The 26,362-nt window shown below is 33.6% G+C and overlaps 4 protein-coding genes across 9 annotated transcripts; 3 read left to right on the top strand and 1 right to left on the bottom strand.

The window, feature by feature from the left end:
• The first annotated feature begins 4,355 nt into the window (after positions 1–4,355).
• LOC104905350 (SPX domain-containing protein 3) lies at positions 4,356–11,180 on the top strand. The gene is made up of 3 exons (XM_010693866.4): positions 4,356–5,109; positions 10,046–10,211; positions 10,466–11,180. The coding sequence occupies exons 1-3, from the start codon at positions 4,846–4,848 to the stop codon at positions 10,861–10,863; spliced, it is 828 nt and encodes a 275-aa protein (XP_010692168.2). The 5' UTR covers positions 4,356–4,845; the 3' UTR covers positions 10,864–11,180.
• Positions 11,181–12,847: 1,667 nt separating this feature from the next.
• On the top strand, positions 12,848–16,406 carry LOC104905351 (hypothetical protein). Of its 2 annotated transcripts, XM_010693868.4 has the most exons (3): positions 12,848–12,912; positions 13,047–13,152; positions 14,982–16,406. In XM_010693868.4, exon 3 carries the CDS (start codon positions 15,031–15,033, stop codon positions 16,009–16,011), a length of 981 nt encoding a protein of 326 aa, XP_010692170.2. In that variant the 5' UTR covers positions 12,848–12,912; positions 13,047–13,152; positions 14,982–15,030; the 3' UTR covers positions 16,012–16,406. The 2 variants fall into 2 exon arrangements, with proteins under 2 accessions (XP_010692170.2, XP_048496514.1); XM_048640557.1 differs by lacking the exon at positions 12,848–12,912 and having other exon boundaries at positions 12,919–13,152.
• A 374-nt stretch (positions 16,407–16,780) lies between these two features.
• On the bottom strand, positions 16,781–25,204 carry LOC104905352 (uncharacterized). 5 transcript variants are annotated; one of them, XM_057394563.1, is made up of 7 exons: positions 24,688–25,203; positions 22,674–22,769; positions 22,249–22,401; positions 22,066–22,126; positions 21,583–21,707; positions 21,343–21,425; positions 16,781–18,255 (listed from the first exon to the last, which is right to left on the bottom strand). In XM_057394563.1, exons 1-6 carry the CDS (start codon positions 25,135–25,137, stop codon positions 21,357–21,359), a joined length of 954 nt encoding a protein of 317 aa, XP_057250546.1. In that variant the 5' UTR covers positions 25,138–25,203; the 3' UTR covers positions 16,781–18,255; positions 21,343–21,356. The 5 variants fall into 5 exon arrangements, with proteins under 5 accessions (XP_057250546.1, XP_057250548.1, XP_010692172.2 ...); XM_010693870.4 differs by lacking the exon at positions 16,781–18,255 and adding an exon at positions 21,069–21,253; XM_057394565.1 differs by lacking the exons at positions 21,343–21,425; positions 21,583–21,707 and having other exon boundaries at positions 24,688–25,204.
• LOC104905353 (vesicle-associated protein 1-2) lies at positions 18,269–21,231 on the top strand. The gene is made up of 8 exons (XM_010693871.4): positions 18,269–18,408; positions 18,505–18,575; positions 18,671–18,752; positions 18,875–18,990; positions 19,566–19,709; positions 19,805–19,846; positions 20,309–20,386; positions 20,836–21,231. Exons 1-8 carry the CDS (start codon positions 18,357–18,359, stop codon positions 20,944–20,946), a joined length of 696 nt encoding a protein of 231 aa, XP_010692173.3. The 5' UTR covers positions 18,269–18,356; the 3' UTR covers positions 20,947–21,231.
• Positions 25,205–26,362: the final 1,158 nt, after the last annotated feature.

The raw sequence follows: 26,362 nt of genomic DNA, 5'->3' as shown, positions 1-26,362 counted from the left end.
AGTAGATGACTTTAACGATCATGGTGAATTTCGAAAGGAAGAGATGGGGCAAGGGGATGACTGCAAAAAAAAATCAAATGAGAAAATAAACTTTATGGCTAGAAATAGGCATTAACTGCCACATTACTATTTACATCACGTATCTATAACTTTGTCGGAACATGAATCATTAAAAGATGTTAGATTAGATGGTAAATCTTTGAAAATCCCTACTTGAGCTTATTGTTGGTTAAGACACAGGATACCACGTGGCGCATAGACGTTGTCAAGCACAACTTTTAATATATTTACTAGTTATTAGGCCCGGGCTATGCTCCGGGTAAGCAAAAAAATTCATTTATTAATATAATACTTTATGATTCGATAATAACATTAAATACAACTTAGTATAGTGGTTAAGACTTTAGTATATGTACTTGAGGTCTCGGGATCAAACCCTATACTACGTAATATCTAATTTTTTTTATTGTACATGGACTACATGAACTAAAACTCCGTAGGGAAAGCGCCACGTGGCACAGTTTCTTGTTTATGCACGCATTTTAATATATTTACTAGTATTTGGGCCCAAGCGTTACCCTGGGTTGGTATTGTTTTCCGAACTTGAAACACATTTTTCTATTCCACTTAAAATATATTAAGGAAAACTCAACATTTAAAAGGTATACATATAATAATGTGGACACTTAAAGCATGATTAAAAGTTGGTTGAGATGGTAATTGTGTCATGTATAATAGCATTAAGTCATGAGTTCAAATCTTGTTGCAAGTTAATTTTATTTTTGTTAATTAACATGACTTATATATACATTGGACAATTCTACTAGAGTAACAGGGGTGCCACGTGGTGTATATACATTGTCACGCACGCCTTTTAATATATTTGTATGACAATCTTGTTGCAAGTTAATTTTATTTTTGTTAATTAACATGACTTATATATACATTGGACAATTCTACTAGAGTAACAGGGGTGCCACGTGGTGTATATACATTGTCACGCACGCCTTTTAATATATTTGTATAGACATAGAGAATTGCTTTACATCTGCAAGTATTTATTTCTTATCTAAAATTGTTAGTAATAGTTGCTATATGTAGTTGTTAGTGATCGTGTTTTTTGAATAGAGATTGAATGTTAGACGCTAGCTGTTAAAATAACTTTAATTATCAAATAGCTTTATAAATTCTTATTACCATACTTTAACACTTTAAATATGGTATGACAATAATAGAAATTTCAAAACATAATTGGAGCCTATAAACCATTGTTAATTTTTCTACAAACTTACATATTATTACTATAATTATTGTTTTTTTACCAAAAAATTATGAATGATTACCAACCGAGGCAGACATATATTTGCTTTAGTCGAATCAATTGACCTCACTTAAATTTGAAATTTTTCCTTATATTTGAGAAAATTTGGAAATTTTCATGTAAAATTGATAATTTGAATCCACTATTTTTATTTTTATTTTATTTCGACCCCACTTAATACATATTCTATATCCGCAACTGATTATCAAATCGATCATAAGATATGCTCCAATTTATTGAGGTATATATCAACGTCATAGTTCATGAGCAAATATGTTGCAATAGTCAAGTAAACCAAAAGAAAAAGATAAGAAAAAGTGAGCTTGTTGGGGGACCCTTGAAAGAGAATAAACTTGGTATAGGAAGGAAAAAATACCACTAAAAAAAAAGGGTAATGCTAAATGCAGCCCTTAGGGCTGCATATAAGCATTAAATACCTTTCCTAAACTAGTATAAAGTTGGTTATTTATGACAAAAAGCATGCATTTATCAAGGTCATTAATGCTTGTTTTACAAAATAATTTCCACTTATAGGTTCTTATATGCAGCCCTAAGGGCTGCATTTAGCTTTTCCCAAAAAATAATATCACTACTTATTCCTTTAAATTTGCTCCGCATAAGGCAAACTATGACCTTGACCAAATATTAAAACAGCAAAATGAAGTAAATAAAATTTTAAGTTAGGAGATTCGAAGCAGATTCTTTGGAACAATATTTCGTCAGGCGTCGAATCTAAAAAATGGCCACTTTTATACTAACGCCATGATGTCACTGGATTATCTTGTCTTCTCCAATAGCATATACCCAACATGAGAGAGTTAAAGCTTTCATAATATAATTATAATTTGTTTAATTTCTTGAGGTCATTTTTTAATCAATTAAAGTAATATATGAAACTCTCTATTTTAGTAAATTTACTACTTCATTTGTCACAATCATTTGGATACATGTGTGCTCCATGCTTTTATTGTTACAATCAAATAGATACATGTTCTAATTTAAATAAAATTATCTTCATTGTAGATTTGTTTTTAGATATGAATTTCAAAAGTTTGAGATTTTTAAAAAACAATACACGAGCTAGTTGTTTAATAATAATAAGGTCATATATTTTAAAAAGAAAATCAGAAAGAGCGATAGCATATACAACAAGAATTTTGTCTAAAGTTAAAACTTAAAATCGTTGAATATATAGGATATTTGGCTAACAAATATATGTAATTTCATTGGTAAGGTGCAAGATAATAGAATTCAAACTATTTACTATTAGTAATATGAGTTTTACTATATAAAAAGTGGAAGATTGTGAATACAAGTGGATGGTGTTATCGTAAATATGTTTGAGGAGCAAAGGGTGTAGAAGATAAGTGTAATATTTGTGATTAAGCTAGAGACTAGTGGACGAATTTTATCGAGAAAAAAGTTAAAATCTTTCATGAAACCATCTTAGTAAGTTTATCGAGAAACCATATTTTATTGAGAAAGTTTGTTTTATTTAACGAGATCTTTTTTATCATTAAGATAGCGCATTAGATTTTAAGATGTGACAACTAATACTATTCAAAAAATTGAAATTAAAATGTAATATACTCCTATTGTCCAAAAAAAAAGCTAAACTCGTTTTCACTTCACACGATCATCAAGGCTTATCTTTGACAAATACTAACTTTCATGGCATATACATACGTTTTCAAATATTTGATTATTCAACCATACATTTGAAACAATTCTAACAAAATATTGCATTGATAGAGTTTTTTCTTATATATTGGTGAAAAAATGTGATCAGACACTCAAATTGATGAAATTTCATTTCAAAAAATGAATCCAGTATGTTAGGGTAGAGACTACACAATATTTTTACGATTTTTCCCCATATACTCCTGAATTTTTTTTACACCGTATACCCTTGCATATATTTTCAAATTTATCATATACCCTCCACTTTCAAAAAATACATCAAACTACCCTTTTGACTAATGGTGTTAGACTTCTGTTAGTCATTAACCCATAATCTCTCCCCAACTCTAATTAAGTAATTAACTAACCTAAACTTAAGCCAAATCCTAACCCTAATCCCTTAATCTAGTACCCCAACCCCAACCCTAACCACCAACCCTCCCCCAACGCTTACCCTTTCCCCTACTACCCCACCACCCTCCACTAGACCACAACCCCTATCTCTCCCCCCACTTCCTCCACTACCGCACCCCCTCGTCCCCACCCCACCCCATTTCCCTCCCCCTCCCCCTCCCCCTCCCCGTAGCCCTGCAGCCAAAGCATCACCAACGAGATTTCCACTGATTGGCCGAAAATCCGACGACCAAAGCAACTCCCTCACCCCTCCCTCTTCCCCCACCACTCCCGCACCCTTGTGCCCCCTCCCCCACCCCCGTAGCCCATACCCCCCTTGAATTTTCGGGAAAAGAGTGTGAAGGGGGAGGAGGGGGTTGCGGGTCTGGAGGGGGGGGTTTTGGGGTGTTGCGGACTGGGGTAGGGGTGGCTAGGGGTAAAGGGTGAGGGAGTGGCCTGGGGAGGCTTGGGTGGTTATGGTTAGGGTTAGGATTTGACTTCGATTTAGGTTAGTTAATTAGGGTTAGGATGAGATTAGGAGTTAATGACTAACAGATATTAATGACGTTAGTCATTAAGGGTAAGTTGATGTATTTTTTGATGAGAATTTGAAAACTTGCGAGGATATACGTTACAATTTTTTTTTTATCAAGAGTACATGGTGATAAATACGTAGTATTTATCACATTATATCAGTAATGACAACTTATAAAAAGCATATACTCCAATTCAATAAATCACTAACTTGTATATTCTCTAAAAAAAGATCACTTGTACATATAATAACATCCACATCAACGAAAAATTAAACTTTTTACTATACGTAAGTACTTCATGATTTTACTTTGTCCCTAGAGAATAGAAATATAAACAAATAAAGTGGTCTCAAACTACAAATTAAACCTTCATGCACCATTAATCACCTAGATTTATTTCATTTCACATCTTACAATAATATCCCAATTAGATGCTCTCTCTGAAAGTACAATAAATCACCTAGTCCATCTTCTCACATGGCATAAGCTAAATTTGCCCAGTCATTTCCATGCCTTCTCGTTGAATGTTGACGCATTTAGACACGGTAAAAAAGGTCATTCAATATATAGTACTAGTAATAAACCGAATATACCGGGAAAATCCTCTTTGCTCTTAACGGCTCTTTTAACTGTTATTTTCTTTACTCCTACTTAACTTCATCACATAAGCATATGCTCTTACAATATTCTTCTTGTTACTTGTACCTCTATACCCTTTTTTCTCTTTATAAATCTCCTCATTTTTCTCTCTTTCACGTTACTACTAATCACTGATTATCACATTCAAAGGGCATTTTTTTTTTGTCACATAAATATTGTTTTCGATGTCAAGTCTTACTTTTGTTACGAGCTGCAAATAGCGTGACATTTAATTGACTTCACTCGCTCTATAAATTTTTACTTACAAAAAAAATAATGAAGTTTGGGAAGCGTTTGAAGCAACAAATTCAAGAGACATTGCCCGAGTGGAAGGACGAGTTTTTGTCATACAAGGAGTTAAAGAAACTTGTACGTTTGATCTCGTCGACGCCACCACCGGAAAATTGGTTGAACGGATCACCTTCACCGGAGTTATATTGCAAGCCTGAATCTGAATTTGTCTATCTATTGAATAATCAGATTGATAAATTCAACACCTTTTTCATGGAGAAGGAAGAGGATTTTATTATTAGGCATAAGGTATACAATATTCAACCCCAATTTTTTATATATATGTTCAAACATATAATTCATTTACTTTATATTTGAAAATATATTTTACAAGGGAAGTAGGTAAAATCTAGTGATAATATAGACTAATCAAAGTTTCTAGAGATATGGGAAAAACAAGACATTGATATTATTTGAGTTTGTACGGAATTCTAAAAACATAAGCAACTAAAATGATTGGTCCACAAGCTATTATTGTTGAAATAGTAGTATATATTTATTATTAATATGCTCCTAAAGTCAGTGATGGATATATAGAGAGGACAATATAGGTCGGGAAATAATAATATTTAGAAAGTTTGATTTTTATTAGGGTTATTATTTGAATATTTATTTTTCTCCATCATTTTCGTACGTTAGAGATACTTTAGTTGGTAAAGGATTTGTCAAGATTATTACTTTGCATAAAAATGTCTGTGACATGTCTATAACTTTATTGAAGAGGATGAGATTTACAAATTTCATCTTTACATAATTATCTCAGAATATATACTATGCAAAATAATTTAATTCTTATTTAGTAGAGTTTGTCTTGTAAGAGATCGCCTATTTTTAAATTGAAATTAGGTAATGGTAAGCCTAATATTAAAAAAAGAATTAGTCCAATAGTAACAAGGTTAATTTCTTTCGATTATTAGTTTAATTCATTTAGTAAGTTAACTAATAAGTCTACTTTTATATAAAAATTAAACCGTCTCTTTTAATAATTTTTGTATTTAGTATATGCTCCTACTAATCTAACCATCAAATATATAGAGTTAATTTCAATGAGTTGTGTCTATATATATACTGATCATTAGTCATTATATTTAGATAATAGGTAAATACATTTGAAATGAGAGTTGAAAAGTAACATAAGCTATATTATTTGAGGTTGGAGTTCATGAAGGTAATAGGGATCAGATATATGTAATTGAGAAGATTAAACACTATCCTAACTAGAACTGTTACAATTATAAGTATATATCATTAATCATAGTAATATGACTTTGTTAGAGGTGCTCTTCATATCCCATAAGCTACACTAATGACATAAAGTTAGGATTTATATATGATAAGCGTAACTAATGACATAAAGTTAGGATTTATGACTTGTGAGCTATAGGCCCTATGGCCATGTTTTTTTTATTTTTTACATCTAAAAAACTTGTATTAATTTTTAAAAAAAAATACAGTGTGTTAATGCAATCAAACATAAAACAAAGCAAATAAAAGTAAAAAGAGCTTCATTTGCTCTCACATATTCTATGGAACATAGACAAACTATTACAAATCTAATCCAACTTAAACTTGTCGCGAGCGATGGAAAGTAGAATGTGAGTTGAATGTTTTGAAGAAGACTAGCTCGATATGGAACAGAACCTGTTAAGAGATGAAACTAAGACGATCTTCATAACTGAAATGTGGCATTTCATCTAGTTGATTTTTTCAGTCCTTTTATTTTCGGATACTCTATAATTAGTTGAGTTGTTGGTCACAAAAGGGTTAGAGTACTGAAAAAGAAACAAGGATATGCCGTATTCCCTGTTCCCAGTGAGAGTAATTGCCAGAAGAATATGCTGGCAGTCTGGCATTACCTTTGGAAGAATTTGCATGCTTACGTAAATACTTAAGAGAAATATATCATTACATGTTTCATCATATTTTCTTTTTCTTCCTTCGTTATGAATATTGACTTGCTATGCCTAAATCGTTTGGTGTAATCAATCTAAACGGAATGGAAAGAATTTGAATACGCTGGGAAAATAATAATAATAATAATTGTTATTTTTAATAGTTGTTTGATATCTAGTAGAATGGAAACAATTAAGAGGTCTATAATTAAGGAAGGAAATGTAATTTGTTTCCACTAGTTTGATAAGGGTAACAAATGGGGGATTATGTTTTCCTACGAAAACGGTATTCGTTACTTAACACTTATATCAAACAACAATTAAAAATGAAAACGCTTATTTGATTGTTATGATTGTTATGTTTTGTTCATTTGTACATGTAAAGAGAGCTGATTTGCTCGTTTACTCTCTAAGTAGGCTCATCTATTCAGTTTCATATCTTCTATCTTTAAGGATAGGTAAGGTTGGAACTCAATCCTTTAATTAATTCTCCCCTCAATGTCTTGCTCACAAAAATTAGATTAAGAAACCATTAAAAAGATTGAGATTTGTTTAATGTCCACTTTAATTATTTCTTTTAAAAGCAAATAAGTAAAAATAAATAGCACTAAAGTGTACATTAATCTATTTTTCTAAATGAAAAATCTTAAGTTATGAAAATTGTTATTATGGACTTACAATTTTATTTTTTTTGTTTTAAAAAAATGCTTATGTAATAACCCAACTTAAAATCTTTTTACTTAGGTAAATTTAACATCTCCTTGTTATTTTTTTTCAATAGCATTTTGTTTGGAGAGATTATTTATTTAAAATGTTACTTCAAGTGTCCTACATGGTTTATGATTGAAAATCTTAATACGCCATTACATTCAAAACGAAAGAGGATAAAAATGATATTATGACTACTATATAAAGGATCTACTGTAATAAAAACATATCACATCTTTAATTATAAGAATTATATTGGAATTATGAATTGGTATAACATGCTAAATATTCATCGAGGGAGTATATTATAGATTTATAATGCATACATTACATGTTATCGGACTACTATAAGCTTATAACACTTAACAATTCCTTTTTTTTTTTTTTTTTTTTTACTTGCAACACTTTTCTAAAAGAAAAATAATTAATTATCTGCAACACTTTTTATTTTTGCTTTTTCTTTCTCTCTATTTCTATCCAATCACATGGGCCCTCTTTTTTTTTACATCTCTACCTCTCTCGTATCCAGATTTTGTATTGGAGTTGTTAAAAAAAAAGTGTTGCAAGTAAAAAAAAAAAACGAAGAAAGTATATGAATTTGTATTTGATGGCCAAAGATTAAATCAAGTTAAAACTGTCCGTACACTTTATGTAACATGAGCTCACAACTCTTCAAATTACATATATTGGTATACTTTGGTACTTTCCACATTATAATTCCATTTAATAAACTCAACAGTCTCTGGAATATGTTATTTTACCAGTTAGCACTTAATTTAATATCACCAAGATTATGACTTTTCGTGGAGGTTAATGGCCGACTGATCTATACATATGCATATTGCTCCCTAATTATTCTTAGTTATGTAGAATAAGTTTGAATCCAAAAGTTTATTTGATACCCCTTTTAATCAAAGATGTTTTTTAACAAATCATATAATTTTACTCTCAATAATTTCAATTGCAGAGCCGTCTCATAAAATAAAGGTCATGTGCTAAATTAAATTATATAAACTAATTTTTTTTTGGTGAATAGGAAGAGATGGGAGAGTCATTAATGGTCTTTTTTGAGATTAGGAGGAGAGGAAACACCAAATAAAAATTAATTTCTTTAAGTTTGCATCCAACATTATACTCTATAAAATTGAAAAGGAATAATAGTCTGTAATTAGAAATAGAGTTAGGTTCTTTTTTTTTTCTTTTCCTTTAGGAGGACAACTAATAGAATTGAACCCCTTATATTTTAGGGGACTTGTACAATTGTGCACATTGCACATGGCCTTAGCCGCCTCTATTCAAATAAATGTTTAAATCCTTCATGTTCAGAACTCATATGAGAGAGACGATAAATAATATCATATGATATATGTTAATTATAAATTTAATTGTTTACACATGAAATTATGAAGGGGTATAAATCTTAAGAATGATTAACCAATATGCCTTTTTGATTATGCCACTATTTAGGTGTACATTACTTTGGTAAATGACTTTGTATGGCTTTTGGCTTTTGAATTTTCATGTGATCAAATAGCTGAAAAAATGTTTGCTAAATGACCTTTTGAGTAGCCAAAAAGGCCAATTTTTCAACCAAATTAAAAAGCTACTCTTACTAGTTTCCATGATATTGCTTTTGGTTTTCTTTAATTACAAGGTTAAGGACATTTGATGGTTATTTTTACATGATACAATCAACAACTGATTTTACTAAACACATTTGTAAATAATTAATAATGAGAAAATAATATAAATAACCAATATGAACAATTAATCAACCAATCAAGTACAAAAGCAACCAACAACCAATAATGTCAACACTTCCTATAATACAAATCCCCTTGTAATACACCAAAATAAAGCATTGTGTTGTATTTTTTCTGCTTGTTTGATTGAATGTAGAAAGTGCAAATTCCTTGAAATATTATCTTCTCATATAATTGTATTTTCTAGGAATTGCTAGATGTTGTTTGGTGATTCAAGGGAAATAAAAATTCCCATGGGAATTTCCACTTACTTCCTAGGAATTTCTACTTTCCATGAATTTGTCAACCTAACAACACCAAACAATTCCAATTCCTAGGATTTCTAACTTCATATGTTAAATAATGTTAACCAAACAACCCCAAATTTGTACATAAGTTATATGGATTCGGAAATCAACTAGTCATAAACGGACAACCCCTTTAAAATGATGATTGATAATGAGATCTCAATTCATATGAAGATCTCTACCCTTTTAGGGCTTGTTCTCTTCGGCATAAAATAGCTGAATTGAACTGAACTGAATAGTGATATGTGAGAGTAAAAGTATTGTCCAAAGCTGAACTGAATTGAACTGAATTGAAAATAAACTAGAGAGAACAGGCCTTTAGACTGATGATTAAAATTTTCAGAGAAAGAAACCATCACATGATTTCTCCAATTTGGAGTGATGTCAATATTAACTTTCCATAATTGGGAGATGAGATCTTTACCATTATACTTTATTCACTAAGTAATAATTATGTACATAGATATGAAATCTTTGGTGTTATACTAAGTAATATTCTCTAAATTGAAACCAAATACATATTCCAACAATGCAGGAATTACAACAGAGGATTCAGAGAGTTCAGAACACATGGGGAACAAATGGAAGAAATCCCTCTGAAATATGTTACAAAGAAGAAATGGGAAAGATTAGAAAAGACATAGTCAATTTCCATGGTGAAATGGTACTTTTAATCAACTACAGCAACATCAACTACATTGGTATATTTATTCTATCTCTTGACATCACCCCATCATAATATATACTTTTCCTCTTTATTCCACACCACTTAAGTCATAAGAAGAGAATTTTAGTAGTACTATATATATATATCAACATCATTTATACTCTTTTCTAATCATTGATTAATTCGACTGTTACATACATACATGTTATTGGAGAATCATATTCTAACTAATATATACTAGTATAAAATTTATCAAAGTAATCCTTTGGCTCTATCTTTGTTCCAAAGGTTTGGCTAAGATCCTGAAGAAGTATGACAAAAGAACAGGCAGTTTGTTGAGGTTGCCATTCATACAAAAGGTGCTTGAACAACCATTTTTTACGACGGATTTGATATCGAAATTAATCAAGGAGTTAGAGTCTACAATAGATGCAGTTTTTCCTGCTGGTGTTGCTGTTGAAGATGAAGATCAAGTAGTAGAAGATACTAGGAAAACAAGTAATAAATATGAGATACAACTAGTAGGTGAAGGCATATTTAGAAATACAGTGGCAGCTTTGCTAACTATGCAAGAAATAAGGAGAGGAAGTTCTACTTATAGTCATTTCTCTTTGCCTCCTCTTAACTTGCCTGATTGTGAGATTGTACAATCTATCCAAGTTTCTTCTTCTATACCACTTCTTTAGCTATATTTTGTTTTTTCTTCTTCTTATTATACTAGATGAAGTGATGTCATTTTGATGACCAAAAATTGTTATATAAACACTTAATTAGTGTATAATTTAAGTAGATTATTGTCTATATAGTACTTTTTAGGCCAGGGGAATTCTGTCTTAAAGTATGTGATCTTGAAGATAATTGTCATGAGTATAAAAGTATATATTGATGGCAATTCTCCTTTTGATCTAGAATGAAAATCTATGTCATGACTCATAGGAGAACTATTGCTTAAAGTATGTGATCTTGGATATAATTGTCATGAGTATAAAAGTATTTATGACCATTCTCCTTTTGATCTATCAGTAGAGGCGGATACAATAAGAGTCCTAGGTGGCCCAGGCCCCTCCAAAAATAAAATAAAATTTATGTTTTGGACCTTTACATGTACATCGTTTATAAGATAAAAGCATATCCTTACAGTGATAATTAAAGCTAAACACCTTGGTTCGGTGGTATTGTTTGTGTTGAAAATCTTCAACGTACACATGAGGTCGCAGATTTGAGGCTCGTGGCTAAAGCTTTCCGCCATTTTATACTCTCTCTTTTTTTTTCATACTTCCTTTATTTTTCCATTCTGTGTTCGTTTAAAAATTTTTGTTCTTTCGTTTTTCTATTTCTCTGGTTTCATCGTTGTTTATAATTCAAAGGATTATATAATTTCATATGCGTTTTCATTGATAAGATGAGTAACTTATTCCTGATTATCTTATTTAGGTGGAACAATTTCTCACATATCTCATTAACATGTCATTTATCTCTATTATATAAGTCAAGGAGGAGGTCCGACATTGACTATATTATGGAGGATATCTTGTCTTTGTATAGGTTTTTTATTGGTGTTAAATTGTCTCATGTGCGACGAGATGACAATTTTTTTGCTCATAACCTTGCAAGACTTGTCCCTTTTCGTGTTGAAGAAAGATGGAGAATCATGTTCCCTCTGAAATTCCTCCAAATTTATTGATGGACTTTATGTCCCTATCTTAATGCACCTTTCGATTTTTCCCCTCAAAAAAGAAAAAAGTCAAGGAGGAGGTATGGTGCCCTCTTTGAAATGACTATAACACCCTTTAATAATTTAAGTCAACGTTTTTTTATAAAATGAGAATTAATTCAACTTGCCATATGGAATAAGTCAAAAATGAAATATGCAATCAACATTAATAACTTGACAAAATAGATTGACACAATCAATTTACGAAATAATTAATTAGAATCTTCAATCAAAAAAAGTTAGCCATATATCCTAACAACATAATACTTCATATATACAAAGTTCAAACAATATGATTTATTAACATTTACAATTGTTAACAAACTATTCTAAAACCGCTAACAGAGGAAAATTCTAAAAATCGACCAAAAATTTTCGGTAACGACATAGAACAGTTAAAAATTGGCCACCTTCAATAATTTACATCACAACCAAAATAATTTTAGATTTAAGATTATTGACATATAACTATATAAGGTTATTGACGCACACATTGCCTGCATATACAAATACGACTAGTATATACATAGTCTAATCCAAGATTAAACATTTGGGTGAACCTAAGCCAATAGTGCTCTTGTAGCATTACCCCTATGGCAAAATCAAAGATAAGGATTGAGAATATCAATTTCCAATATGCAATTTCCCCATTGTCAAAAAAAAAAATGCAATTTCACAAATAGGCAAGTAAATTTTTAGTTATAACGATGGTAGGGGATATTTCAAATTATAAGGCATTTTAGCTAAAAGTTTTTGTTTCAAAATATAAGGCATTTGATATTACTAATGTAAAATTAAAATATAACTTTATACTATCAAAATAAAATTATAAGTTATTTTCTACCCTCAATATAATATTCAATGTTAATTCTTATTATCCATACAAATTTAACTAAAACTAACTAAATTCTTAATATGTGTAAACCGATTTACATGTCTTATAAATTGAAACGGAAGGAGTATTACTATTTGAGTTTTTATCATAGTATGAATGAGACAAAGCATCCGAGAGCTGTTATCGGTAATCTCCATTTATTTTCTTTCTCTTCGTCGGAAACTTGTCGACGGGGGAGAGATTTTAATGTTTTTCATATCAACTCACTGAAATTAAAATTTGGGTTTCATAATTATTTATTATTTTCACTTTGTTTTCAGTTTCCCAGAATCAGATAATCAAATTCCGGCTTTCAGCGTCATGATTTTGGGGTTTCCAATAAAAATATGAATAGCTTCAATATGCATCAAATGATTTGAGCTACTGGTTAGTTTCTTAATTTGGCTCAGTTTTCTTAATTTAATTGAATTGTTCTTAGTATTATGATTCTGGTTTTTTTTAATGCTGTTGGACTAATTTAATCGCATAAATTGTGTAATGTGAGCATTTTTTTAGTTAATTTTCGTTTAGAGTGAAATTTAATGTTTGTCCAATGAATTTGATGTGTAATTCTTGATTTCAGCATGTGAAAATATAGTAAATACTGCATACAATATGATTAAGGGTTTTTTTTAATGATTGTACTATTTTGCTAAAGTTTTCATCTTTAGATAACATGAACTTTTATTAAAGTTCTCTTTTTATGAACCCTAATTACTAATTAGGCTTGAATGAAGGGGAGATGGGATATTTTGGCATTAAGAAGTGAATTTGGTTACTTTTGAAGATGGGGTTTAGGTTTAATTAGTATTGCTGAAAACCAAATACTTAGTTTTTTCTGTTCCTTTTACAAGGAAGATACAAGGGGCATTGAATATTGATGCCTCCTTTTGAATACATTTGAGGCTTTACCAATCACAGTAAATACTATCATAAGGGTCGTCGTTGAGTTAGAGGGTTCGCTGTTGCCTGTAAAGTTGTGAAATCTTGTTGAGTGGCATTGCTGTTTAAAATCTTTCCGAAGTCGGATATCGACATTAAGCTCGGTGTGTGAGACAGTGAGATCAGATTGGTAATTCTAAGAGTGGATAATTGTAATATGGTGCTTTCAGTCGTCTATCTTAGCTTATGCTTCATTTACTAGTTGGAAACATTTTGAGAATTGTCTTTATTAGAGAGCTGAAGAAGGTTTTGCTGTGGTGAATTTTTTCCATATTTATTTTTTTACAAAGTGATTTTTTGTATGGATTTTGATGATTATTGAAGGAAGCTCCCTGCGCAAGCATTCTTTGTCAAGTCATCTGCAGCTTTATAAATCTTACGTCTCTATGCTTCTTTTATTTAGTGTGTTTCATCACATAAAAGATAATGTCTTTATGCAGGACAATCTGATCTTCGGTTATTTTGTATGATTATGTTCTCAATTTGATGTATGTAGCATTTGTAGAGTTAATTATCTGGTGAAAAGGCTATTTTCTGTTACCTCTAGCATGGAATTAGAGGGGTTTTGAAAGTGTAAACTCAAATACGGAATACCTATGGGTAAATAAAGGGTCTAAGGCAATGTTTTATATTTACCATACCTTGCTAGCACCTGAGTCAGACTACAGCTGTTGCTCTTCAGTCATTCTTCTATACGGTGTTAACCTGTTGCACAACTACTCTTTGTTGTATCTCTTTTGAAAATTTAAGTCAGGGCATGCTTGGATTGGGTCAATGCAGTAAGGTGTACTAGGAGGGAAATTAAGGAAAATAAAGGGTATAGGCCGTATAGCCGTATGATTAAGGGGATGAGAATATGAGATAGTGGTGGTACAAGGATGGAGGGAGGGATGAGGGAACCATTAACCCTTTTTTTTGGACTCCAGGGTAGCTGTTATCCTCAGATATGGGTAATAATTCATCCCCTCAAACCCCCCCCCCCCGGCCGACCTGTCCACCACTAACTTTTTCCCTCTCCACCACCTCCATTCATCTTCATTCTTCTTCGCTTGTCTCTTATTACCGCCTTGATGCAATACCCCAACCCAAGCCATGCTCTTAAGCTTACTGTTCTGTCTGAGGTTGGGAATTCTAACCTACCCTTATATTTGGATCTCTTGTTGTCCCCTTTCCTTGCCCCCACCCCCAGAAATAAAACACAAGATAAAACTTCTCTGTGCTGTTTCTGTATCCTCCTTTGTTATGGTTGACATGCTTTGTTATGATCTTTACAGATAAGAATCAGCAGATTGCAAGTTTGTAAATCAAGTGCTTATAGTTGCCATGTCATCATCACTGATTAGAACTCCATTCCCGAGCATTACTGTTACTGGATTCTGTTACCCAAGCCAGAAGTATGGGAGGTTAGCCAATAATCGCCATGGACTTGCTCTTCCAAAACTCAAAATGAACCGCCTTTCAGTTTGCTGCTCAAAATTGACACCATGGGAACCCACTCCTCTTACATATGCACCCACTGATGAGGCTGAACCTGAATATGTAGAAGAAACTGCCAACATATTCGATACCCTAAAGTTTGAGGACACTGCAGCAACAGCAGCTGCTGATTCTGAAAAATTAACTCAAAGTCAGAGCAAACCATCTAAGGAGGCAGGGTTTCTGAAATGGCCATTGTGGATTCTGGGTCCCGCTTTCCTTCTCGTAACCGGCATGGTCCCCACTTTGTGGCTACCCATATCGTCAATATTTCTCGGGTCCAACATTGCCAGCCTACTTGCCCTTGTTGGGCTAGATTGCATCTTCAACCTCGGTGCAACTCTGTTCCTCCTCATGGCCCATTCTACCACCCAACCGAAAGACCCAATGGAATCCCCGAAAAGCAAGGCTCCTTTTAGTTACCGTTTCTGGAACATGTTTGCTTCTATAGTAGGCTATGCTATCCCCTTGGCCTTGCTCTTTGGCTCTCAAAAAGGCTTCCTCCAACCACAGCTTGCACCCATCTCATACTTGGTACTTCTAGGCCCCTACCTCCTGCTTCTGTCAGTGCAGATGTTGACGGAACTTCTCACTTGGCATTGGAAGTCACCCGTATGGCTTGTAACTCCAGTTATATATGAGGCTTACCGAGTGCTGCAGCTCATGAGGGGCTTGAAGCTTAGCGCAGAGATTAGTGCGCCTGCATGGATGATGCATACTATAAGGGGGTTAGTGTGTTGGTGGGTGCTCATTCTTGGTCTGCAGCTCATGCGGGTTGCTTGGTTTGCTGGATTTTCTGCTAGAAATCAGAAAAAATCATACGCGTGATTATGTGAAGAAATATCTACGCCCTGCTTTGGGTGAGGTTGGGATCTTCTATGATTAGGTTGGTAAGATAGCTAGAATCTTGTCTTCTGAGAATAGCTTCCGTCGTTAAATGTATGCAATGTTGCTCTGTTGATAGTAGTGACTGAGTGACGGCCTGACGGGGGATTCTGTAGGATGAAAGTTGTTCAGGTTTAATGCATTTTCTAGCTTGATTTTTGAAGTCTGGAGATAGTATTGAAGACTTGAGATCGAATTTCATTTACATCACATCCCGTCGACGATCTCTCTGCACTCAAAGAAATCAAGTAATGCATTTCCTAGTGTTGTACTATGTATGATTGAACTTGAGCGACTTACATTAAATTTTAAAATAAATGCATTTTAATTATGTGTCACATCTAACGTTTAATTGATCTGGTCAATTTTGGGCCTTTGGGGCTTGTATGTAATCAATAGTCTATATCAAAGTAAAATCTACTGCATATAGAAAAAGCTACAGAAACTAATTTAAAAAGATATTTACCAACAGCAAATTTTTTATGTATCTGAAAATTTAATAATACAAACTTTGTCCATTTTACAAATTTTGGCCCATTTATAATCCAGCAAGAAAATAGTCTTTGGTGGTGTACCATACTCATGAATAGAAGTTGTACTAAAACCATAGACATTATCACGAATGAAGTTTATTCGATATAAAGTCTTTTTATTTTACTTCTTTTTTATCATTGGATATATTGATGAATTGTTTTACCTGAAATAGTTACTGTTATTTTTTTTTTTTGAAAGAAAGAAAAGGGATTTCATTAATATTTCGCCAAACGGCACTTACAAGTCATTTCTGAAAAACATAAAATTCTAATAGAAATACATAGCACCCTAGAAATGTAAACATCGCAGATTTGACTCAATTTTGCCTTAATAAAAATCTTCATCTGAAGCAATGCAATCTGTGAGTTCGCTCTGGTTCGGCATACGATCTGCAGATGCGGAAATTTTGGGATGAACGTACTCCAATAGTCTTCCATAATTTTACAGAAGTTGTGAAACCCTAATTCTTCAGGTTGAATCTCGAACTTCAACCAATGAGAATAATTTCTCATACCTAAAAACAAAAGAAATACTCACAACTCCCATAGGGGAGAAGGAGATTTCCAAAACAGAAACTAAAAACCCCATAAAAAGGTTTGAAAAAATCTCATAAAGAGATACGAATTTATTGAACAAAACAAGAAAATGAACTAAAAACTGAAAATAAAAGGGAAAAAGGGGCTTACCATGGATGAAAAACATCCATGGCAACCCCCTAATTGATGAAGAAGGGGTAAGGGAGGCTAGGGTTTTAGAGAGAGAAAAGGAGAGGGGAGGCTAGGTTTTATTTTATCGACACCAATTCTAAATAGTTACTGTTATAGTATACGCTTAAAATATTTCTTTATCACTTATAATCAAATAAACATTTAAAGGAAAATTCTTTAATTCAAAAATATTATTGTTCTTCCACTCTTCTTTGAGCTATCGGCACCTTCTTATTTCACCCATTCAACAAACTATAAGCTATACAGAACTTCTTTAAGAACAAATTTCCTAAATATAAATCCAAAGACTATTCCGAATTAAACAATAATCAATAACGCTTAAAAAAAATAGAATTATAATTCAAACCACTCACGACAATAATTTCCTATATGATTTTACTTCCTATAGCTCATTTTGACCACCTAATGATGTCTTATAAAACAATCCAGCTATTAATTTCATCAATCCCATAAATCAAGACATAATCACTCCCAAGAACCAACGTTGAATCACTTACTTACCGTTGGTAATAGAAACCCTACCTTTCTTACATACAGTACAACTAAACTATTCAATCAACAGTTAATTTAATCATTCCACCAAGTAAAACTATACTAGAAAAAAACCCAAAAAAGTTGTAAATCAAACAACTTGATGTATATGGAATAAAAGATAGTCAAAATTATGACGTGAATAATGTCTACTATCAAAATGTAGTAACTAAATTGGAACGGATGGAATATTTTTTTTTTTCCTAAAAAACATGTAAATTTACCAATTTGTAACTTGTATGATGATGAAAAGTGGGATCCACTACTTTGAATGAACACATAGAATAGTCGACAGTCTTAACACTGCTCCACGTCTTCCCTGTCCCTCTCCTTCTTCTTTCTCTCTCTCTTTGAAAACCCCCCAAAAAAAAACAGTTGGAAATTCAATCAAAACCTGCAAAAATCATCAAAATTTCGTCAGTTTGCTTAAATTAGATCTCTTTTTCTCTCTCCTTTCTGGGTATTTTACTGTTTCAGGTGATTTCTTCAGAAAAAATGAATTCAGGGGAATTTCTCAGTATTCAACCTCAAGAACTTCAATTCCCATGTATTTTTTCATCTCATTTTCTTCATTTTGTGCTCAAATTTTAGTTTATTAGCTCTAATTTTTCTGGGTTTTCATTATTAATATTGTTTCATGCAGTTGAATTGAACAAGCAGATCTCTTGTACCATGCAATTGACCAATAATACTAACAGTTATGTTGCTTTTAAGGTATTCATTCTTTCATATATTTTTTCAAAATTTTAATTTTTTTGGGGTTAAATTTGTTTTAGTTGATTTTTTTTTGGAAATTTATTTATTTACAGGTGAAAACAACAAATCCTAAGAAGTATTCTGTAAGGCCTAATACTGGGATTGTGTTGCCACATTCTACTCATGATCTCTTAGGTTCTTTTTTTTTTCTCTTGATCTTTAAAATTTTAGCTTATAATTTTTTATGGTTTGACTTTTTGAGTTAAATTTTGTGGCAATAATAATAAGAATATTATTAAATTTATGATATTTTGTAGTGACAATGCAAGCACAAAAAGAATCACCAGCTGACATGCAATGTAAAGACAAATTTCTTCTTCAGAGTGTGATAACAACCCCTGAGATTACAGTCAAGGATATTACTTCTGATATGGTAACCCCTGAAATTTGTTTAATTTTTAGGAGTATTTTTCATTAATTATGTACTGTTGTTGTTTTATCAAAGTGATTTTCTAAGAGAATATGTTGGAAAGTTTGAACATAAACATTAGCTCTTTCTTGAAAATTAAGGAAGAAGATTTTTATTTTTGGGGTTTCAAGTGATTTGACTAAGCCTATCTAAACATAGTGGTTTCATATGCTAATGTCATAATTTAGGTGACTACTTTATCTGGCCTAAAATTTGATCTTATGCAACTTAATTAGAAAAGGGTACGACTTTAATCAAACGTAGATCCTACACTCGAGAGTATGACGTGCAATATGCTCTCGGTTAGTGTTCTTTTTTGTTATAACTGCTTGATAGTTTAGTATGCTACTATGACCTTAAACTATATGTTATGTAGATTATTTTGTGACTGGAGATGAAATATCTTCTTTTATTCTGAACTGTTTGTGGTTTCTGAAGCGTGATAAAACTTCATGAAGCAATCTAGCACAGTAGATGAATATTTCTGTTCTAGAGTTCTTAACGAAAGAGAATTTTCTATATTTATGTTTTTAAAATAGTTTAACAAGGACTCGGGGAATCTTATTGACGAGTGGAAATTGAAAGTCTCCTACGTTTCACCACCACAACCTCCATCAGCTGTACAAGAAGGATCAGATGAAGGTTCTGTGTCAGATAATGGGATCTTTGATGCTTATGCAGCTGTGAGTTTATCCATTTAACTTTTTCTTTATGGTCTCTTAAGTAGTTTGTTCTCTACATTTCAAGTTAAAAACCATTATGCGATGCATTCTTGCAGGCTCCAAGAACCCAAGTTGAACCAGAAGATGATTCGAGCCAGGTAATTTTCCATAGTTGCAAACATTTGATTGGACTGCAGTGCAACTTATCTGATCATCAACATTACTAATAATTCTATGCTTATGATAAGACTATGTTCAACTTCTCTTTGTTCGAAATATTCATTTTGCTATACTATTTTTCCATGCTTCTCAACATCTTTTGCAAAGTTTGGGCAATTATATGAAAATTACCAGACTTGGCTTTGGCTGTGTAGCTCGAAAGGAAGTTGTAAGATGTGTGTGCTTCAGTACATGATTTATTTTATAAAAAATATGCATCTTTTATCGACTCTGTGAACACATAGAGTGTACATGTGGCACATTCACATACCAGTTTGACCACTATGTATCTAATACTATGTGGTTCGCTTTGCACAAGTCTGCTAATATATCTATAGGGTGATCTGTTCTGCTCTGATTTCTATAAATCGCCTTATTGTCATGATAATTTCATGTATCAGGTGAACGCTATGATTTCTAGGCTGATGGAAGAGAAAAACTCTGCCATTCAACAAAACAACAAGCTTCATCAGGAGATGGTATGGTTTGATTCTTGCAAATTGTTTTAAGCATACTTTCTATAGCTAAACAGCTAGAATATTTTTCAGCATTATGTGCTAAGATAATAGTAGTGGATGTTAACTAAATTAGCTAATAGAGTCTCTGGATGGTTTAATGAAAACCTAGTTTTTAAAACTCAAAAGCAGTCAGTAGGAAAATGGTACTAGAATGCTATTTGCTACCTACTTTTGTTAAAATTAGCTCAAGAGTGCAACACTTGCATGTAACACGTATCGATTTGCGGATCGTATACCACAAGGGTTTTAGTGAACTATGTTAAATAGCTCAAAGCATTTGTAATTGTGAAGCACTGATTACTATAAAAATGCAAAGCTATAGGACATATTCAATATCAGCATATTGATTTTTATGCATCAATTATGTCCAATTTTTCCACCATACTGAAGAAACGAAACTGATGATGCAGGAGCATTTGAGGCGCAAAATAAGTCAAAAGCGTGCTGCGATCCTTTTCATATATGTCTTCATTGGTGAGTTAATTGGAGTCCTTGCGGGATACATTGTCAAGAAAATATGAAGTGGGAAGAAAACATTTAGCGTATTTGAAGTCTTTGGGCAGCTATTTAAGTTGTTGCATTGAGAAGAAAGTAGCTGCTCCAGGAGGAATTTTGATTTGATTTGTCAGATAAGCACAACTGGTTTGTATTTAAATAACCTTTCAATAGATTTGTATTTGCATAATATTACCATACATTGTACATCTCTTCGCGATTGCTACACTGTTTGTTATCAAAGCATCGAAAGTCGAAACTGCTGTATCTACTCAGATAGGAGCTTCTACAAAAGTATTTTAATTAAACTACTTCCCATTGATTGAAAATACCCTGCATCAACAAATTCAATGAAATGCATCTTCAGTTAACAATCACTACTCCAAAAAGCCGATATTCATGATTTGAAGATACTCTTATACCTTAATGAAGTCTATCAAGAATATTCTGGGACTTGTAAAATGTTGCACCGTACAACAATGTTCCGAAAATCATCCAGAGTAAGCTGAAAGGAGAACAGATAAGTATCACTGTGGAGAAATGTTCTGTTGCCCATATTCTAATTTTTTTCTATATATTGTCCAAGGCCGCTTCCCTATTACTATCGGCAGTTAAATGAGAGAATAGAAATGATAAATTTAGCATACGAGTACTGGACTGACCTTGCCATCCCTATTACTATCAAAACAGCGAATCATATCAGCCAACTCCTTGTCCGTCCAGGTAAAATCATGAGAAGCAGCCATCCGTTGCACATCTCGGAATGTTATGCTCCCTTTCCCAACCTCTGCAAGTCATGAATCATCTTAGCACCATTAAGCGGTTTTCAATACTGAATCAGTGAATTGGTTATAGCTTCAAAGTGCTGTGGTGAAGCTGGTATGAAGCTTTTGCCAAGACTCATCATAATGCATGACTTCATGTTTTAAGATGGTTTTGGACTCTATGGTAAAAATCCACATGATGTAGGTCCTACATTACTACCTTTTATTTCTCCATTCAGCCTTTTTCTAAACACTATTCTCAACCATTGTCAAAATTGAAAAGGGGCATTCTATCTATCCAAGCAACAAGGTGGTTATAGAAACCATGTGAGCAGGTGCTGGTCAATACAGCATACAAGAAGGCAATTAGTAAGAAATTACCATCAAACTGACAGAAGTTCACAACCAGGTCATCCTCAGTCATTTGCATACGACTCTTAAACTGCCAAAGCGTCAACACAAGAGAAAGAAAGACTATGTTATATCATGATTGAAGAGTATAATCAAGGCTCATAGTAAAGTTAATGTGCTGCAACGTATATAACTATATAGTATATAGCTTACAGATTTCTTCTTCCTCCTTGTATCATCTTTCTGAGAGCGATCACAGCCCTTGCCATTACTGCTAGCAGCTAGCTCGTTTGAGCCCTGAGATAACCCATCATGCTGCTGCACGAATGAGGTGTCTCTGATATCTTTTAAAGAAAGAGCCATAGCCTGCAAGCAAACAAGTGAATCACATCAGCTAGAAAAAAGATGTGTGTTTAATAAAGACGGTAAAAATCAAATTAATTTCTATCCAAAGTCAGCTCATATCCCTTTCCGAGTTGAATCACAAATGCTAAACGCCCATAAATATATTCCTCTGACTAGTTCCAAGTTTTTGTGACCTAAGAGATTATCGGAGACTGGACTGTTTACAAGAAACTCAGTAGTCATAAGAAATCCACTACAGAAGCAGTAAACGCTCAGAGACCTATAAACGTTACCTGCTTCAAAGCTTCATCTTCACTCATAAGATCTGTGACGTCTGGAAACTTCTGCAAAGATACTTGCTTATCAGACCTCAATTTCCTATTCACTACCTGACATAATAAAAGAAAAGGGAGCCATCAGGAACTTTACATATTACTACTACATAGTAGCAGAACTATGATTTACTGCAGCTTTTTTTCAATCTATATTTTCTGAAGTCAGAAATTCCATTTCATAGCAAAGAATTACACATATACACACACAAACACAAACACAAATCTGCATCAAGCAACAAGCAATATTGGTTTGACCAATATGCCTGGTCTGTGAGCACTGAGCAGTACACAGCTTCAAAATTGCTTTTAGCTTTGTCTTGAGTTGTTTTCATATACATATACCTTCTGAAGAAAGGACAAAGAAATTATGATAACAATGACATTGAAAACACAATATGGCAATGGTGTAATGTCATACACGCACAGAGTTCTTCCATTTCTAACAAAGAATTTAACATTGTCTAATCAACCATTGTCCCCCCTCCTTGGGTCAAAAAACCACTCCGTCCATAACGAGCTTGAAGCCATGAAGCAACCTGGAGGTGACTGAGGGGCGATCAAGAACTCCCAAAACCTGATGGAGGACGCATGTAAGGATTACCCTTTTGTGCATCAGAAGGAGGCATTACAGGGAAATTTCCCATGTAAGGCACAAAGTTGGCGTTACAAGGATTCCAAGGATTGGCGAACATGCCAAATGGATTCATCGAAGAGCACCAATAACCAGGAAACATAGGAGAATTCTGCTGGGCAGCGCTAGCAGACCAAGTGGAAGGATGTTGCTGAAAGCATGAAGCTTGAGTGGCAGGAGGGTGGGAACTCCACATGGGATGAGAAGCTGAAGCTTCAGGGTGTACAGAAGGATGTATATGTTTGGCAATCTGCAACATGACAAAGGAATATGAGTAAATTATTATGGCGGGATGCAAAAAATGATTAGGGAATTTTACCTCTTCCACATCTGATTGAAAGAATTTCTTCATTCTCGAGTAAGCTATCTCTAATGCAACAATCACTCCGGATATCTGTTTACTTTCCTCCAGATTAAACTACATGCAACACAGAAACAATTTAGAGAATTCAATAAGCAGAAAAAGAAAAGCATAAAACTCCAGAAAAAGGCATACCCCAGTAAAACCCTCAGGAAAAGGCAATCCCTCCACAAATTCCTCACGGGATTCCGGATAGTTTAACTGTGATCTCCTCAATTTATAGTATTCTGCCTTTAAACGAGCAATCCATTTAAAAGTTCTCTCTGCTTCCTCACGACTGAACTACAGGCAAGAAGCACTCAAGAAAATTAGAGAATTCAATATGCAAAAGATACAAAGAATAGAACTTCAAGAAAAGGCTTACCCCCTCGAAACCTTTAGGATAAGAATCCATCAATTCCTTCACATCCTTCTCAGGCGCCTTCGGAAAAACTATGCATATTTGCTCCCCACAATGACCCATAAACTCTAGACTGCTGTCAGGAATGAGAACCCTCTGGGGCGGCTCCACCTAGAAATCAAGTTGGTCCATTGAAAGTTGAATGCCGACCCCATAATGCGGGCAGGCACCCCTCAAAATTCAAAAATGTGGCACTAGCTAAACCTTATATTTAATTCAGAACATTGGATGCTTGATTGAAGACATTTAAACTTTAAAGCAACAGCCAAAGGCATAAGGAAATTCAAGGTACAAGATAAATGAAATGTACATTGTTCAAAAATTTGCACCCAAAAACACATAATATAATCATTTCAATTAACCAAAAAAAACTCAACTTCTCATAATGTCAAAACAACATAATTCCTGCAAACTACACACACAAAATCAATGAAGTCATATTACTGGAACTAATCACCAACTCACCAACTGCAATTTTATCAACTTGCCCACAACATGAAAATAGTACATTCTTTCAGGAATTACACCAAAAACACAAAAATTAGCCTTGAAACTTAAGAAGCAGAGAGAAAGATAGTACCTTTTTTGAATGAGACTTAGAATTTCTGGCATTTGTAATCTTCTTTTTCTTCTTCTCCTGTTCAAATTCTTCACTTGAATTATCCAAAGTTGCTTCACTACTATCATCTTTTTGTTCTTCATCATCATTATCAGGTTCATATTCGTCATCTTTTTTGCTTTTTATGGATTTATGTTGCGATTTTCTCTTTTTCCCCTCTTTGTGACCTAAATTCATCAAAGATTTCGCTATTTTCTGCAATCCCATTGATTCCATTCTGGCCTTATTCCGCGCGATCACTAATTCCCTCTGTTTCTCGTACTCTGTGGTTTTGTTTTCTGGGGTTTTTGGGTCGTCTGAGCTTGAACTCTCGCTGTTTTCAGACTCAGTTCTGACTTCTACTTCTTCTTCTTCCGCCATTTTCTGGGTTTTTGGTGTTCTAGGGTTTCGTCTCTGAGAAAAATTCCGCATTGAAGATTTGATTTTATGTAGTACAGTACTATTTTCGACGAGAAGTGTTTTAATGCATGGGAGTTAAATTCCCTTTGAGACTTTTAAATAAGGTGTTTTCTCCTTAATTTATTTTCAATTTACTTTAATTATAATTAGTTCAGTTCAGTTTCAATTATTATTTTTATTAATTATAATTTAATTCAATTCAGTTCAGTTCAATTGTAATCAGTATTGTTTATTCAATTCAATTACAATCAGTTCAGTTTGATTGTTTTATGCCAAAGAGAACTGTTGTAGCCTAAAAAATAAACGGCTCTGGTACTGACACGTGGTCTCATCTGAGCCCTACAAGTGGCATACATGCAGGGGAATAAAAGTACAAAAGGGCCTGAAGGTGACAGGCCTAAAAGTACGTTTCTCTGGAAACGTACTAAAAAGACCTTCTTCTGGCCCCAAAAACTGTACTTAGGCCCAGCAAGTCTGATTTACACCTTTATATGAAAGTGAGGTGTACTAACCAGTTAACAGCTGCCACGTGTCCCAAAACTTTGATTAGCCAATCAGATGCTCCCAAATTAGGGTGACATCAAGGCACAGCAGTCATTTCAAACAGTATAAATAGTCCTTGATTTCAGGGTGAAAGGTACGTTTTTCAGGCATAGTACTGTTACTCTGTCATAAATTCTTCTCTCTCTCTCTCTACTTTCTCTCTCTAAAGTTCCTTTACATCCCTGACATCTGACTTAAGCTTCGGAGGGGGAAATACCACCCAAACCTCCAGGGTGGGTCCCTTTTGTGCAGGTTGCTGGTCAGGAGTTTGCTTCGGGATTTGGACCAATCATTGTTGCACAAGTCTCCAGTTCTAAGAACCCATCTTTGGGAGTTGTGATATAAATTGCTAGTTTTACACTACATAACATTTGGCGCCGTCTGTGGGGAGACGCAACAATGACGGACTGTCACTCTTCGAATGTGGCACGGAACAGAAGTTTTAGAGTTCAGGTGGATGATACCGTTGATGACGAGAGGCCACCTCGAGGCAGGGATCAGGGCCATGCTGCCGTTCACCTCGAGGGTAGGACTGTAACTCCAGTCATCCAAGAAAATCTTGACCGTCCAGTGACTGCTGGTCATTTGGAAAATGTGTTAAATGACTTCCAGGCCAGGATGGCCGCTGTTATGGAAGAGCAGATTAAGAACAACATGCTATTTTTTCAGATGAGTCCGAGGGAAGAGGCAGCTG

The sequence above is a fragment of the Beta vulgaris genome, chromosome 1 (genome assembly GCF_026745355.1).
Source record: "Beta vulgaris subsp. vulgaris cultivar EL10 chromosome 1, EL10.2, whole genome shotgun sequence".
In the NCBI taxonomy this organism is placed as follows: domain Eukaryota; kingdom Viridiplantae; phylum Streptophyta; class Magnoliopsida; order Caryophyllales; family Amaranthaceae; genus Beta; species Beta vulgaris.
The sequence above is the reverse complement of the archived record's forward strand: the minus strand, read 5'-3'. Positions and strand labels throughout refer to the sequence as shown.

Excerpts from the sequence above, each read along its gene's own strand:
- LOC104905351 (XM_010693868.4), top strand. The coding sequence starts at position 15,031 with ATGTCATCATCACTGATTAGAACTCCATTCCCGAGCATTACTGTTACT.
- LOC104905353 (XM_010693871.4), top strand. The coding sequence starts at position 18,357 with ATGAATTCAGGGGAATTTCTCAGTATTCAACCTCAAGAACTTCAATTC. Across the intron at positions 19,710-19,804 it reads TCTTTGATGCTTATGCAGCT|GCTCCAAGAACCCAAGTTGA; the intron begins GTGAGTTTATCC and ends GCATTCTTGCAG. Across the intron at positions 19,847-20,308 it reads CAGAAGATGATTCGAGCCAG|GTGAACGCTATGATTTCTAG; the intron begins GTAATTTTCCAT and ends TTCATGTATCAG.
- LOC104905352 (XM_010693869.4), bottom strand. The coding sequence starts at position 25,137 with ATGCGGAATTTTTCTCAGAGACGAAACCCTAGAACACCAAAAACCCAG. Across the intron at positions 23,765-23,842 it reads TTCCTGAGGGTTTTACTGGG|TTTAATCTGGAGGAAAGTAA; the intron begins GTATGCCTTTTT and ends TGTTGCATGTAG. Across the intron at positions 23,597-23,665 it reads TTCAATCAGATGTGGAAGAG|ATTGCCAAACATATACATCC; the intron begins GTAAAATTCCCT and ends GTCATGTTGCAG.
- LOC104905350 (XM_010693866.4), top strand. The coding sequence starts at position 4,846 with ATGAAGTTTGGGAAGCGTTTGAAGCAACAAATTCAAGAGACATTGCCC. Across the intron at positions 5,110-10,045 it reads ATTTTATTATTAGGCATAAG|GAATTACAACAGAGGATTCA; the intron begins GTATACAATATT and ends CCAACAATGCAG. Across the intron at positions 10,212-10,465 it reads CAGCAACATCAACTACATTG|GTTTGGCTAAGATCCTGAAG; the intron begins GTATATTTATTC and ends TTTGTTCCAAAG.